Source organism: Melanerpes formicivorus, unplaced genomic scaffold, assembly GCF_026170545.1.
Source record: "Melanerpes formicivorus ecotype bairdi unplaced genomic scaffold, bMelFor1.0.p_v2 SCAF_9, whole genome shotgun sequence".
In the NCBI taxonomy this organism is placed as follows: Eukaryota; Metazoa; Chordata; class Aves; order Piciformes; family Picidae; genus Melanerpes; species Melanerpes formicivorus.
The window spans coordinates 1,494,528-1,510,895 of NW_027142361.1; the positions used below are offsets into that span (position 1 = coordinate 1,494,528).

Below are 16,368 nucleotides of genomic sequence, written 5' to 3' on the forward strand. Positions count from 1 at the left end.
TATGTAAAATATTCTTAAAATTGAGTAACAACTGTAATTGGAGTTTTACTGTTGATTTAGATAGAACAATGCCCAGATCAAATGTAGGCAATTCTTATGTCCCTGAAAGAGCAAGAAAATAAATGTCCAAAGTACACATATAAACAGAAATTAAAAAGAGCTTTCTTGACAACTGATACTTTTGAAGAAACTGACACGCATGAAATGCCTGCATATAAACTACTCTCTAAAAGCTCAGATCAAGTAGGCTTAATAGTCCAGTTAATGTGAGATTACCATCACATTATATAACAGTTTTATATAACATATATTAATACTATAACTAAAGAATGATTTAAAAACTTCTATTGCTTACCTTCTTTTTCAGCAAATGACTGACTATCTGCAATGACTTTTGGTATTTCTGGATTGTAACGGGTTCCCTCTGGAAAAATCACTAAATACATCTGTGGGATTAAAAAGAAACAGATAGGTTCTTATAATGAATGTAAGACAATTCCTTTCACAGAAATTATCATCACTTGATAGGTACATATTGTATTTAATCCACACTACTGATTACTGTAATGATCCAAAGAAAATCATAATACTTGAACTAAAATTTCTTAGCTCTAAGAAACTTAGTATTCAGGGTTCAAATTTTTTTTCTTTGAATGTACACCACAGAAATTTGTCCAAGTGATTTAGGAAGGGAAACAGTGTGCATCAACAGAACTGATCAAGTCTATGAGCAGGTGACAAAATTAATAGATGAGGGGCGAGCAACTGATGTCATTTACCTGGACCTGAGCAAAGCCTTCAACACTGTCCTGCACCACATCCTGGTCTCCAGGCTGGTGACACATGGGTTTGATGGGTGGACCACTAGATGGATAAGGAACTGGCTTGATGGCCGCACCCAAAGAGTGGCTGTCAATGGGTCCATGTCCCAGTGGAGGCCAGTGACAAGCGGAGTCCCTCAGGGATCAGTCCTGGGACCTGTGTTGTTCAACATCTTTGTGGGTGCCATGGACAGTGGCATTGAGTGCACCCTCAGCAAGTTTGCTGATGACACCAAGCTGTGTGGTGCAGCAGACACGCTGGAGGGAAGGGAGGCCATCCAGAGGGACCTTGACAGGCTGGAGAGGTGGGCACAAGCCAACCTCATGAAGTTCAATAAGAGCAAGTGCAGGGTCCTGCATCTGGGTCGAGGCAATCCCAGGCACAAATACAGGCTGGGCAGTGACTGGCTGGAGGGTAGCCCTGAGGAGAGAGACTTGGGGGTGCTGGTGGACAAAAAGCTCAACATGAGCCCTCAATGTGCACTTGCAGCCCACAAAGCCAATCAGATCCTGGGCTGCATCAGGAGAAGTGTGGCCAGCAGGTCGAGGGAGGTGATCCTCCCCCTCTACTCAGCCCTGGTGAGACCCCACCTGGAGTACTGTGTCCAGTTCTGGAGCCCCTATTACAAGAGGGATGTGGAGGTGCTGGAACGTGTCCAGAGAAGGGCCACAAGGATGATCAGAGGGCTGGAGCACCTCTCCTGTGAGGACAGACTGAAGGAGTTGGGACTGTTCAGTCTGCAGAAGAGAAGACTCCGAGGTGACCTAATTGTGGCCTTCCAGTATCTGAAGGGGGCCTACAGGAAGGCTGGGGAAGGACTTCTCAGGTAGTGATAGGACTAGGGGGAATGGAATGAAGCTGGAGGTGGGGAGATTCAGGCTAGATGTGAGGAGGAGGTTCTTCACCATGAGAGTGGTGAGACCCTGGAATGGGTTGTCCAGGGAGGTGGTCGAGGCCCCGTCGCTGGGGGTGTTTAAGAGCAGGCTGGATGAGGCTCTGTCCAGCCTGATCTAGTGTGGGGTGTCCCTGCCCATGGCAGGGGGGTTGGAACTAGATGATTCTTCTGGTCCCTTCCAACCCTGAATGAAACTATGAAACTATGAAACTATGAAACTAAGAAGCAGCCCATATCAACAGGACTGTTGGTTTTGTTAAGTGGGATAAGAGAAGATTTTGAAAAGAAGTCAAATGTGTCACAGATGTCCTAAAGAATAGAGTTTTTCTTTAATACTAGTCTTTCTTTATATTGAAATATACATTTAATTCCATTATCAGAAATACTATTAATTGAAATCATGATAGATCAGCTATGTGTCTATATGAATCTCATTATATTAGGCATTAAAGATATCATGAACTTAAATGCACAGTTCAGCATTATTTGATCTTTATAAATCACATTCCTTTAAACATACATGCCTGCAAGGTGAGATTTTGCAAGTAAATTAATTTACTTTCCTATTCAACAACAACTGTCTATGACTTCTCAAAATACGATACAGGTAAAGCTGCTTAAGTATCTGTATATGAATGTAAAAATATGTACTCAGAAGTAGATAAATTTGATGAATTTTCCATCTGCTTTTGAAACAGAACAGAGGTTCCCATCTCTTTTTGTGTGTGTATGTGTGTGTGTCTTGCATACCAAGTTGATGAAAAACATAAGCACTAAAATTTTCCTTTTGGGGGTTCACTGGAAGAAAAGGCTATAGCCACAAACGGTAACTAGTGTGGAGCTGAACATGACACATTCTTAGTAAAATCATGCCTAGTGTGCTTAGACTATATACTTTATCTTTGCAGAAATGTCTCAAGAAATACTTGAAAGAAAAAGAGATAATGGATTTACAAAACACTCCAAGGAGTACAGGAAAACACTGACAAGTGGGAGTGCACTTCATGAAAAGATTAAGTTAAATAAAACCTCAGAAAGAGACACACAGGAATATAAGTTTGTGCTTCTGGCCCACAAATCATCAAAGTGTGCTGGTATTTATGATCACAGAATAACTAGAGAAAAGGCTGAATGCAGAAAGACAGGACCCAGCAAATGAACTCTTCAGAATCACCCCAGTGAGAAAGGTTGAAAGATATACTAAAACATTGAGAAAGGAAGAAATCTAGGAGCTGTGCCAACCAGTGAAGCTAGCAGCAGATGAAGAAAGAGAACTGTGTACCTAGCCTAGAATTTGGCAAAACCAGTGCCAGTAGAATGGAGTAAACAGAGGAAAGGCTGTACTTGTGGCATGTGTGGGGAGGAGAACTGATTGCAGAGGAAGGTGAAGTCCAAGAATGTTCAAAGATTGGCAGAAACCCAAGATGTATACAGATTTGCTGGGAAAATAACAAAACAGAATCTGTTGAAGAGGCAAGGTGCTTACTTTTTTGTAACATGACAGTGGTGTAAGCACAGGGACAAGTACAGGAATCCTTAGAATCAGCTTCAGTCCGCACTTCCCCCAGCCATGTATACATTTAATCTATGAAGTACACTGTTGAGATATTTAAGTGACTAAGTAAAACTTTTCAGTTAGCTGCAAAAGGCATAGTATTCAAACCCAGGTTAATTTCTTTTTTAATAAATGTGCTTATATTCAATTCACAAAATTTGCATCCTTGGCATGGTACTTCAAGATGAGGTTCCTGCCTCCTCCTTATTATGAGACTGAATGCTCAGCTCCAAAGGGTAGTACAAGTGGCTGCAACATTTCATAACTGACAAAGCAAAGAAAGCAAAGCACACAGTATAGGAATACCATTCTTGGTACAGAGGTCAGCACTCAAAAGCTTGGAGCATTACTGGTCTTTAAAGCAGATAATCAACTACTGAAAGCTGATTACAAAATAGAGAACACTATCTACTTACTCTAGTCCTACGTGTGCAATACAAAGCAGGAGCTGAAATGATATTTTAATTATTCTTGTAAACCTCTAAACCACAAGCTGCCAAACAGCTTTGTTAACCAGAATGTGTATCTCTGACTTGAAAGCACACGAATACGACAGAGAAGTAGCCTTTGCTTAAATTCAGCATATATAAACCTACTATGTAGCTCATTAGGACTTCGCCTGATTAAAATTTGTGAATGTAAATAGATGCCCTCCTTATACTCATGTACAGTTCTGCAAAAGACAAGGATATTTTGCCAGTGCAATTCAGCTTACCAGATCTACCTGCATGACAGGCTTTTCATGACGGGCAGCAGCTCAATCCTTAAACACTATTTTCAAAGACTGCAAGAATTACAAGTCTCTAAGATGTTAATAACTAAATAAGCTCCCCTTAACTTGGATTAAGAACTGCTGAGTTGTTGAAACATTTGAATTGCTTAGAAGCCCTAACTGCAGGTAAGCCAACCTTTTATTAAGATTTTTTCATTTAAAGTATGTAGCCGCATAGAAATTATGCACTTTACCACAGTGATTGCAAAATACAGTGCTCGCAAAATACAGTGCTCATGTTCAAAATGGTAAAGAAAATTTTGCCTTATCATAGTCTCCAAATCACTGATACAATTTTAACCTAAGCACAGAAAGTCACTATGTTCAGTTACACAGTATTTTCATGCCTGTTTTAGTTTAAGTAATGGGTAGATGCCAATACATTTGCTATCTCTCATCAACTTGAAGGCTTCAAGGAGTGGATCAGGATTCATTTAGTAGAACTCTACTGATTCATGTTGCAGCCAAAAAACAGAGAAAAGGCAGGGAATACCTGCAGAGTCCGCAGAGATTAAGTTAATGGATGATGATAATTGCTTTCCCCAGAATAAAAACTTTATTCCTTTCCCCAGTGTCAAGGTATCCCAGGCAAAAGAAAACCAAACAGCGACAGCACTGATGTGGTGGTTTGGAGAGAAGGCCTAGCCTCCTCTCCCCCACAAAGAGGAAGAAAAACCACAGCTAGCCCAGCTGGAGAAGCAAGGAAAATGCTATATTTTACAAGCAATGTGGAAAATGCAAGATATGTACACAATTTACAGTATTTACAATATATACACAGAAATATACAGCAAAGAAAAAATAAATAAATACAGGAATGAAATTCCCTCCTCTGTGACAGAAGAGGGTTCCCCCCTCTGTACCCCCTTCTATCCCCTCGGACAGGTTTAGCCTCTCCTGAGGGTGAAAATACCCAAACAGTTTTACCTAACAGATTCTTTTCGCTAACAACAGGAACTCTATCACCTTCTATTTTCTGTAGCAGATCTGAATGTGCAGGTCCAGCTCGGTTCACTGAACCTCTACTATTTACCAGCCAGGTTGCTTGTGCTAAATGTTTTTCCCAGTTTTTCAAAGATCCACCCCCCATGGCATTAAGAGTGGTCTTCAACAAACCGTTGTAGCGTTGAATCATCCCTGCAGCTGGTGCATAGTAAGGAATGTGGAATATCCACTCAATACCATGCTCTTTTGCCCAGTTCTTTACAAGATTGTTCTTTGTGACCGTTTGAGGCTGCGCCTTTAAGAAAGGGACAGTGCTGGGACACTCTGGCTGAATGTTTTGGAATAATAATGAAAACAATCAGATACTCTAAACTAATTTCATTGGTAGATTGGTAGAATGCAACTTTAAGTTTTGAGTTCAGTTGGAACTTTCCTCAGTTTGCTCCATTCCTTCTCCCTTCCCAGCTCATCTGCTTCTGGGCTCCCTGCCAGAGCGACCCTGAACAGATAAGCATGTGGCCTACTAATATTCTGCTTTATTAATAACTGCCCTTTTTCTCTCTTTCTAACCCTCTTTGGGAAAAAAGGGGAGAGAAGGGGGTACAGGAGGGGAACCCTCCACCGGAAGAGGGAATTTCATTCCTGTATTGTTGTTGTTTTTTTTTACTTTGCTGTATATTTCTGTATATATGTTGTAAATACTGTAAATTGTCTACATATCCTGCATTTTCCACATTGCTTGTGAAATATAGCATTTTTCCTTGCTTCTCTGGTTGGTCTAGCTATGGTTTTTTTTTCTCCCTCTTTGTGGGGGAGAGGAGACTAGGGCTTCTCTCCAAACCTCCACATTTCTTTTCTGCTGTCCTAACGTGCGGCAGATAATTAGCTTGATTTATTGCTTCCTTGACTCAGAGAAGCAAACATGAAGGTGCTTTGGATTTTTAAGCAATTCCATTTCTCAGTGTGTTCGGTTCTGATCTACAAGTATTGTCTGGGCCTCCTTATCGATCACCAAGGTAAATATTTAATGCAGAAAATTTATTTGTGGCTTATGTATAAAATCCGGCTTTTGTATGATCGCTGTCTGGGATTCTTTTGGCTTACCAGATGCAGGAATGTGACCTCTAGCACACTCCCGATTGAGATAAGGCAGTTTAAGATTCCAGTAGGTGAAAGAGTGATTTCAAGTGATGGCTGGGATCCAAAGGTGATTTATTTGATGTGTGTAATCCTGCTGATGATGATAGTGATTGCATATTTGTTATTTTCCTTGCACCAGGAGAAAAAAATGTTGAGGGCCTGCTTCATTATTAAGCATAGATCAAAGAGGAGGAGGCATACATCTGGGTCAGCCCCAGAGACGTCCAGTGATGAGGAGAATGGAGAATCTGTGTCAGTTAAAGATAAAGCTAAAAAGTCTATTGGAAAGGCTGCTTTGAACGGTTCTGTTGCTGATTCTGGCAAGCAGCCAGGGGTGGTGGCAGCTGCAAGATGGCCGCTCCCCTGTCTTCTTCGGCCATTAGCGAGGCAAAGTCATTTCCACCTGCCTTCTTGGCAGGACCGGAAGCCCCTTCCACAGCAGCTGATCTGTCTCAAAACCTGTCAGCTTCTGTCAAGGTGGCTGTAAATTCAAACACAGCTCCAATTAAGCAAGTAGCAGTTTTAAAGACTAGAAGTGGAAATGCCAAAGCTGATCCAGAAGCTAATGGGGAAGAAGAGCAGGAGACTGATCCTGGTAAGGGACCCTCTACTAGAAAAGATCCTGCGGAGGAGGAAGAGAAGATTTGTTTTAAAGATCTAGCTGAATTATTGAGATCAACACAGGATAGAGGTGCAGCTAGGACAGCAGCTAGCAGTGGTGGTTCTCATCTTAGACAGATCCTTAGGGGAGCGACAGCAGGATTATTTGGACAACATGTTCAGGAAGATGTGATAGATGGAGAAGAAGATGACCTTTCTGGATGTTCTTCTCCTCGCGAAGAGGATAGAAACGTCCATAAAGATTACATCAGAGCAGATAAGGAGCCAATTCTAACTTGACTTAGTAGATATTATGATATAGGTGTTCCAGCTCTAACAGTTGGAGACAAGTCAGCAGCTCAGTTAGGAAGTCTCTCTCAGGATAATGGAATAGATAGACATCTAGCCAAGGTTCTCAGTAAGGTTAATCAGTGGATATGCCTTTTATTTGCAGTTGCCCTGAGTTACCCTTCCCGAGATGATCTTCCATGGAATCCTAAGCCCTGGACTACCATAGATGTGGGAATTAAGCACCTGAGAGAATTTGCTGTTAGAGAGATACTCTATGGTGAACATGAAACTCTGAATCCTGATGACATTCCCGTAGGAACTGGTCTTGCTAAAAAGCTCATCAAGTGTGCTCCTTCTAATTATGCAAACATTCTGGCAAGCACGATTGTGTCAAGAAATTATGGTGGAGCTCGTCCTACGGTTGGCCAATTCACTGATAAAATGAGAAAATTGGAGGATAGCATGACACGTGTTTCTTTGGTTTCAGCCATTGAAACTCAGTCTGGAAAAATTGAGAATTGCATGAAAGAGTTGAAGGATGAATTTAAAAATTGCATATCCCAATTGGCACAAAGGGATAATTCCAATTCTTCCTCCAGGTGGATACAATTTTCATCTGTGAGGAATAGATGTCCCCCAAGGAGGTCATTCCAAAACAGATCAAATCAAAACAGGCCACCAAGGCAGTCACGTAGGATTATTTGGACAACTCTGCATGATCAGTTTGGTGAGAACATGAACAGGTTCAACACTTACAGGATGGCCAAGGGATCAGGCCTAGCCAGCATGGATTTAGGAAGGGCAGGTCCTGCCTGACCAACCTGATCTCCTTCTATGATCAGGTGACCCGCCTGGTGGATGTGGGGAGGCCTGTGGATGTAGTCTACCTGGACCTCAGCAAGGCCTTTGACACTGTCCCCCATAGCAAACTGCTGGCCAAGCTGTCAGCCCATGGCTTGGACGGGAGCACACTGCGATGGGTTAGGAACTGGCTGGATGGCCGAGCCCAGAGAGTGGTGGTGAATGGTGCCACATCCAGCTGGCAGCCAGTCACTAGTGGTGTGCCCCAAGGATCAGTGCTGGGCCCTGTGCACTTTAACATCTTTATTGATGATCTGGATGAGGGCATTGAGTCCATCATCAGTAAATTTGCTGACGACACCAAGTTGGGGGCAGGAGTTGGTCTGCTGGCGGGTAGAGAGGCTCTGCAGAGGGACCTCGACAGGCTGGACAGATGGGCAGAATCCAACGGCATGAGATTTAACACATCCAAGTGCCGGGTTCTGCACATTGGCCACAACAACCCCATGCAGTGCTACAGGCTGGGGTCAGAGTGGCTGGAGAGCAGCCAGGCAGAGAGGGACCTGGGGGTGCTGGTTGATGGTAGGCTGAACATGAGCCTGCAGTGTGCCCAGGCAGCCAAGAGGGCCAATGGCATCCTGGCCTGCATCAGGAACAGTGTGGCCAGCAGGAGCAGGGAGGTCATTCTGCCCCTGTATACTGCACTGGTTAGGCTGCACCTCGAGTACTGTGTCCAGTTCTGGGCCCCTCAGTTTAGGAAGGATGTTGACTTGCTGGAACGAGTCCAGAGAAGAGCAACAAAGTTGGTGAGGGGTTTGGAACACAAGCCCTATGAGGAGAGGCTGAGGGAGCTGGGGTTGCTCAGCCTGGAGAAGAGGAGACTCAGGGGTGACCTTATCACTCTCTACAACTACCTGAAGGGAGGTTGTAGACAGGCGGATGATGGTCTCTTCTCCCAGGCAGCCAGTACCAGAACAAGAGGACACAGTCTCAGGCTGCACCAGGGGAGGTTCAGGTTGGATGTTAGGAAGAAGTCCTATACAGAAAGAGTGATTGCGCTATGGAATGAGTTGCCTGGGGAGGTGGTGGAGTCGCCGTCATTGAAGGTGTTCAGAAGAAGACATGATGGGGTGCTTGGTGCCATGGGTTAGCTGTTTGGGTGGGTTGGATTGGTTGATGGGTTGGACACGATGATCTTGAAGGTCTCTCCCGACCTGGTTTGGTTTATTCAAATAATAAAAGTGGGATGGCCAACCAACTTCTAATCTTTTCAGGAGACTGAGGGAATTGCAAAGTGGCAGAACCCGAGGTAGCAATACCAGAAGGGTAGCTGTTACTTCCACAGTTCCCCAGAGCAACTCTAGTAGCTCCAACAGTGGCTCCAGTTATAACACTGCACACTGTGCGCAATGCACATGTGGGCATGTTCACTATAACTAGGGGTGCCCTGCCTCCCGCCAGGGGGAGGAGAGGGATAATAGAGATAACAGAATCTATTGGGATGTGTGCATCCAGTGGCCTGGCACTTCACAATTCTGGAAGTACAGGGCCTTGGTTGACACAGGAGCTCAGTGCACCATAATGCCATCAAATTATCAGGGATCAGAGTCCATAACAATTCTGGGAGTCACTGGTGGATCTCAAGAGTTGAGTAAGGTGGAGGTTAATATAAGTTTAACTGGTAAACAATGGAGGAAGCATACAGTTGTGACCGGACCTGACGCACCTTGTATTTTGGGAATTGATTTTCTGAGAGAAGGGCGTTTCAAAGACCCTAGAGGTTACAAATGGGCTTTTGGAGTAGCTTCTATAGAAATTGATGGACAAAAACTGAAGCTATCTGTTAGACCAGAGCTTTCTGATGAATCTGCAGTTGTGGGACAACATAAAATTCACGACATTAAATTGCCGGTTGCTTCTCAGACTGTGCATCACAGTTAATACAGAACCAACCATGACTCTTTGTTGCCCATTCAGAATCTGATTCGTCAGTTGGAGAGTCAGAAAATCATCAGCAAAACTCATTCACCTTTCAACAGTCCAGTGTGGCCTGTGCGAAAGCAGAATGGAGACTGGCGTCTGACGGTCATCTACCGAGCATTGAATGAAGTAACACCACCTATGAGTGCAGCAGTACCAGACATGATGGAGCTACAGTATGAGCTGGAATCCAAAGAGGCCAAATGGTATGCTACCATAGACATTGCTAATGCACTTTTCTCTATTCCCATAGCAGAGGAATGCAGGCCTCAGTTTGCTTTCACCTGGAGAGGAATCCAGTACACTTTCAACAGATTGCCAATGGGCTGGATCCACAGCTCAAGCATCTGTCATGCAGTAATCCACAACGCTCTGGAGAAAGGTGGTGCTCCAGAACACATCCAGTTCATCGATGATATCATTGTCTGGGGTAAAACTGCTGAGGAAGTCTTTGAGAAAGGTAACAAAATCATTGACGTTCTTCTGAATGCAGGTTTTGCCATCAAGAGAGACAAGGTGAAAGGACCTACCACAGAGATTCAGTTTCTGGGAGTGCGGTGGCAGGATGGACGCCGACACATTCCAGTGGATGTGGTAAATAGAGTCTCTACCATGGCAAATCCCACAAACAAGCAAGAGACCCTACGTTTCTTGGGGATAGTGGAATTTTGGAGACTGCACATTCCTGGATACAGTCAGATTGTGAAACCTCTGTATGATGTGACTCGAAAGAGAAACAATTTCCACTGGGGACCTGAACAACAAGCAGCCTTTGACCAGGTAAAGCAAGAGGTAGTTCAAGCAGTGGGTCTGGGACCTGTCCGAGATGGTCCAGACATTAAGAACATTTTGTACACGGCTGCAAGTGACAATGGTCCAACCTGGTGCTTGTGGCAAAAAGCTCCAGGTGAGACACGTGGACGACCTCTTGGTTTCTGGAGTCGAGGTTACAGAGGTTCAGAGGCTAATTATACTCCAACAGAGAAAGAAATTCTAGCTGCCTATGAAGGAGTGAAAGCATCTTCTGAAGTAATTGGAACTGAATCACAACTTCTCTTAGCTCCCAGATTGCCAGTTTTGAATTGGATGTTCAAAGGCTCCACAACACATCATGCCACAGACTCAACATGGTCTAAGTGGATGGCTCTGATAACACAGAGAGCTCGAATGGGAAATCTTGAAAGGCCTGGTCTAGTGGAGGTGTTCTCAAGTTGGCCTGAAGGTACCAACCGTGCTAAACCTCCAGGTGAGGAAGTATCTTGTGCTGAGGAAGCTCCTCCTTATAACGACCTTTCTGACGATGAAAAAAAATATGCTTTGTTCACAGACGGTTCCTGTTGTCTTGTTGGAAACAAGCGAAGGTGGAAGTCTGCAGTGTGGAGTCCAACACGCCGAGTTGCAGAAACAAAGGATGGAGAAGGAGAATCCAGTCAGTTTGCAGAGGTAAAAGCTGTCCAGCTACTTCTCGATGTAGCTGAACGTGAGAGATGGCCAAAGCTTTATCTCTACACTGACTCATGGATGGTAGCTGTTATGAATATACTGGTAATTCTGTGATTTGTGTTAAAGGTAGAGAATTCAGAGTGTACTCAAACTGGGGGTCAGAAGCTAGCAGGAGCCTGTTTCAAGGACAAAAGGGGAGCTGCATATTTTACAGACTTAAACAGAGACAGTGTTTTTGGTTAATTGGAGACACCAAGGCTGAGGAGAAGAACTAGGAATTTGTTTTCTTTACATAAGAAGCCTGGACAATTGAGCATGCGTGAAAGTGGATGCTTTGAGCTTTACCACAATGAATGTAGGGAGAAGGGATTTGACCACCTATTCTAAGACTCATTATCATATGCCTGCCTTCTATTTAGCATAAGTTTGCTTATGTAGATGATGTAACTATATAAGATGAAGAAAACTATTGTAAGGCTGCTGTGGAGGTGGAGTTTTGGCCCCTCCCAAGCCCAGCACGCTGCTTTGCTTGCTGTTATTGCATTTATTGCCTTTTTATGATCTTTTAGTGCCAATAAATCTGTTACCAAAAACTTTTACCTAGAGTCATCTATAACAAATGGTGCATTGGCCGGGAATCGTCTGAACCTTCACATCTTTTGAACTGCAAATGAAGGGGCACCCCACAGCATTTTCTGTGGCTTCATTGTAGTCAAAAGATGGAATGGTCAGCACAATCAGAACTCAATAAAGGCAAGCAAAGAAATTTCTTTTCTTTTCTTTTCTTTTCTTTTCTTTTCTTTTCTTTTCTTTTCTTTTCTTTTCTTTTCTTTTCTTTTCTTTTCTTTTCTTTTCTTTTCTTTTCTTTTCTTTTCTTTTCTTTTCTTTTCTTTTCTTTTCTTTCCTTTCCTTTCCTTTCCTTTCCTTTCCTTTCCTTTCCTTTCCTTTCCTTTCCTTTCCTTTCCTTTCCTTTCCTTTCCTTTCCTTTCCTTTCCTTTCCTTTCCTTTCCTTTCCTTTCCTTTCCTTTCCTTTTCTTTTCTTTTCCTTTTTTTTTGGTTTATTTTTTTGTGTTGTTTTGTTGTTTGATGTCCAATTGGAGGCCATGGACCCCGTAAAACTTCGTATACAAGATCCAAGCGACGTCGGCCACAGTGGTGAGAATACCGCTTGAGGGGGGAAGGATTCAGCTACATTTGTATTCGGCTACCTTAGTTTGAGTGTTTGAGTCCACTGTTTCAGGTTCTGCAAGGGGGAAGTTACGGTGGATCTGGAGTGGTGGCTCCGGCTGGTAAAGAAGAGGGGTATTCGCAAGTAGGAATTCTTTTGATTATTCCGCTTGCATGATTATTTGTGGCATTGTTCCACTTGCATGAGTATCACAGTATCACAGTATAACTTAGGAGAGGACCTTCAGGATCATCGAGTCCGTATTTGTGGTTTATTCCACTTGCATAAGTATTTGTGGTAGCCAGGAATAGTATTCGTGAGTAGGAATTGTTTAGACTGTTCCACTCACATGAGTTTTTGTAGTAGCCAGGAATTGTATTCGTGAGTAGGAATTGTTTAGACTGTTGCACTCGCATGAGTATTTGTGGTAGCCAGGAATGGTATTCCTGAGCAGCAATTCTTTGGATTTTTTTTTTTTTAGTTTTTTATTTTAGTTTTATTTTATTTCAGTTTTATTTTATTTATTTATTATTTGTAATATTTGTGGTAGTCAGGAGAAAATGGGACAAAAGAAGAGGAAGTCATCAAGGCAGGATGGAGAGAAGGCTTTACCTTCTATTCCTCCAGAGAGTCCGTTAGGGCTGCTCATTCAATATTGGGAGGATGATGGACAGATGTCGTAGGGTTGGAAGGGTAAGGCCAAAAAGCCTCCTCCCTCCCCCCTGTAAAGTAAAGGGAAAGAAAATTGAAGGGAAAGGGAAAAAAAAACCTCACAGCTGAATTAGCAAAGCAGTGGAGCTGTATATTTACAAAGCAGGGAAACGCAGGGAAATATATACAAGATTTACAATATTTACAGTATATACAGAAATATACAACAAAGTAGCACAGAAATGAGAGTTCCCCCCTCTGCTGAGGGGGGTTCCCCACCTCCGCTTCCCACTCTCTCCCCCTTTCCACAGAGCGGGTTAGAAAGAGACAGAAAAGAGAAAAAAAGTTAGAAGCAGTTATGTGTTAATTGGAAAGCAGTTAATACAGGCCTTGCAGCTTATCAATTTCAAGGTCAAGCCTTGGCCGAAAGCCCAGCACAGAGAGAGCTGCTGCTACCAAAGGAGGGGGAAGGCAGACTGACCAAGCGGAGTCCCTCAGGGGTCAGTCCTGGGACCTGTCTTGTTCAACATCTTTGTGGGTGACATGGACAGTGGCATTGAGTGCACCCTCAGCAAGTTTGCTGATGACACCAAGCTGTGTGGTGCAGCAGACACGCTGGAGGGAAGGGAGGCCATCCAGAGGGACCTTGACAGGCTGGAGAGGTGGGCACAAGCCAACCTCATGAAGTTCAATAAGAGCAAGTGCAGGGTCCTGCATCTGGGTCGAGGCAATCCCAGGCACAAATCCAGGCTGGGCAGTGACTGGCTGGAAAGTAGCCCTGAGGAGAGAGACTTGGGGGTGCTGGTGGACAAAAAGCTCAACATGAGCTCTCAGTGTGCAGTTGCAGCTCGCAAAGCCAATCAGATCCTGGGCTGCATCAGAAGTGTGGCTAGCAGGTCGCGGGAGGTGATCGTCCCCCTCTACTCAGCCCTGGTGAGACCCCACCTGGAGTACTGTGTCCAGTTCTGGGCCCCTCAGTTTAAAAAGGACATTGAGACACTTGAATGTGTCCAGAGAAGGGCAACAAGGCTGGTGAGAGGCCTTGAGCACAAGCCCTATGAGGAAAGGCTGAGGGAGCTGGGATTGTTTGGCCTGGAGAGGAGGAGGCTCAGGGATACCTTGCTCTCTACAACTACCTGAAGGGAGGTGGTAGCCAGGTGGGGGTTGGTCTGTTCTCTCAGGCAACCAATACCAGAACAAGAGGACACAGTCTCAAACTGCACCAGGGGAAGTTTAGGCTGGAGGTCAGGAGAAAGTTCTTTACTGAGAGAGTCATTCGCCATTGGAATGGGCTGCCCTGGGAGGTGTTGGAGTCACCATCCCTGGAGGTGTTCAAGAGGGGATTGGACGTGGCACTTCGTGCCATGGTTTAGTCATGAGGTCTATGGTGATGGGTTGGACTTGATGATCCTTGAGGTCTTTTCCAGCCTTACTGATTCTATGATTCTATGACAGACTGAAGGAGTTGGGGCTGTTCAGTCTGCAGAAGAGAAGGCTCCGAGGTGACCTAATTGTGGCCTTCCAGTATCTGAAGGGGGCCTACAGGAAGGCTGGGGAAGGACTTCTCAGGTAGTGATAGGACTAGGGGGAATGGAATGAAGCTGGAGGTGGGGAGATTCAGGCTAGATGTGAGGAGGAGGTTCTTCACCATGAGAGTGGTGAGACCCTGGAATGGGTTGTCCAGGGAGGTGGTCGAGGCCCCGTCCCTGGGGGTGTTTAAGAGCAGGCTGGATGAGGCTCTGGCCAGCCTGATCTAGTGTGGGGTGTCCCTGCCCATGGCAGGGGGGTTGGAACTAGATGATCCTTGTGGTCCCTTCCAACCCTGAATGAAACTATGAAACTATGAAACTATGAAACCAGAAAAGTGCAGGAATGCCCAGGATACCCTCCTGCACTCTCAGTTCAGAAGGTGCTTCCTCCCAATCTACCAATGAAATTAGTTTAGATCCTTATTTTCGTTTACCAACTTCCATCCACCATATTCCCTTTCTTAAGGGGACAGTCTCAAACGGTCACAGTCCACCCCTTCTAAACAATTTCATTGGCCGTTCATACTGTCCATCCAACCCAAAATGATATTTACAGGTTGTAAGTAAAGTTCATAGTCCATTCCGGCTATACTTAGATGTAGATGATTCAAAAGTCCTAGAAAATCAGAAAATGAGAAAAATGGAAAACAGTTCATTTCTTCGCCGATGAAGCAAAGAAAAGGGAAACAGGGAATCTAAGGGTCCCTTAGTTAACTCAGGGCCCTCAGGGATCTCAGGATTCGTGTACTGTAGATTCCTCCTTGATTCTTCCTTTGGACGCGATGTAGCTGTACAGCAGTTTGAAATTAACCTCTTTCAGCTAAAGTTAAATTTCTTTGTGGAATACACTGAATTTCACCATTCTCTTGCATTACCCAATAAGTGTGATCCGGACCTTCAGCTGAAACCACCCCTCGGACAGGTTTAGCCTCTCCTGAGGGTGAAAATACCCAAACAGTTTTACCTAACAGATTCTTTTCTCTAACAACAGGGACTCTATCACCTTCCACTTTCTGTAGCAAATCTGAATGTGCAGGTCCAGCTCGGTTCACTGAATCTCTACTATTTACCAGCCAGGTTGCTTGTGCTAAATGTTTTTCCCAGTTTTTCAAAGATCCACCCCCCATGGCTTTAAGAGTGGTCTTCAACAAACCGTTGTAGCGTTCAATCTTCCCTGAAGCTGGTACAGAGTAGGGAATATGGAATATCCACTAAATACTGTGCTCTTTTGCCCAGTTCTTTATAAGGTTGTTTTTGAAATGAGTTCCGTTGTCTGACTCAATCCTCTCTGGAGTTCCATATCTCCACAGGATTTGTCTCTCCAGACCGAGAATGGTGTTGCGTGCAGTTGCATGTGGAATTGGATAAGTTTCCAACCATCCAGTGTTTGCCTCTACCATAGTAAGCACGTATTGCTTACCAGAACGAGAACCTGGTAGAGTGATGAAGTCAATCTGCCAAGCTTCACCATACTTGTACTTGGACCATCTGTCACCATTCCTCAAGGGCTTAATTTGTTTTGCCTGCTTAATAGCAGCACAAATGTCACAGTCATGGATGACTTGTGTGATAGCATCCATGGAAATGTCTATGGATCTCTCACGAGCCCATTGGTATATGGCATCTCTGCCTTGATGTCCTGACGAATCATGAGCCCACCAAGCTAAGAATATCTCACCTCGGTATTTCCAGTCGAGATCAAGATTAGAGTCCATGTCTACTTGAGAAACTCTTGCAGCTAGATCTGCCTGATGGTTGTGTTGCTGTTCCTCAGTA

General features: G+C 44.2%; 1 protein-coding gene across 1 annotated transcript in view; it reads right to left on the bottom strand.

Moving 5' to 3' along the window:
- The window catches only part of AGPAT5 (1-acylglycerol-3-phosphate O-acyltransferase 5), a 157,329-nt gene that overhangs the window by 46,998 nt on the left and 93,963 nt on the right, over window positions 1–16,368 (bottom strand). The window contains exon 5 of the mRNA XM_068142959.1: window positions 356–446. Within this exon, the coding sequence (XP_067999060.1) occupies window positions 356–446 (91 nt within the window). The remainder of the gene's footprint in view (window positions 1–355; window positions 447–16,368) is intronic.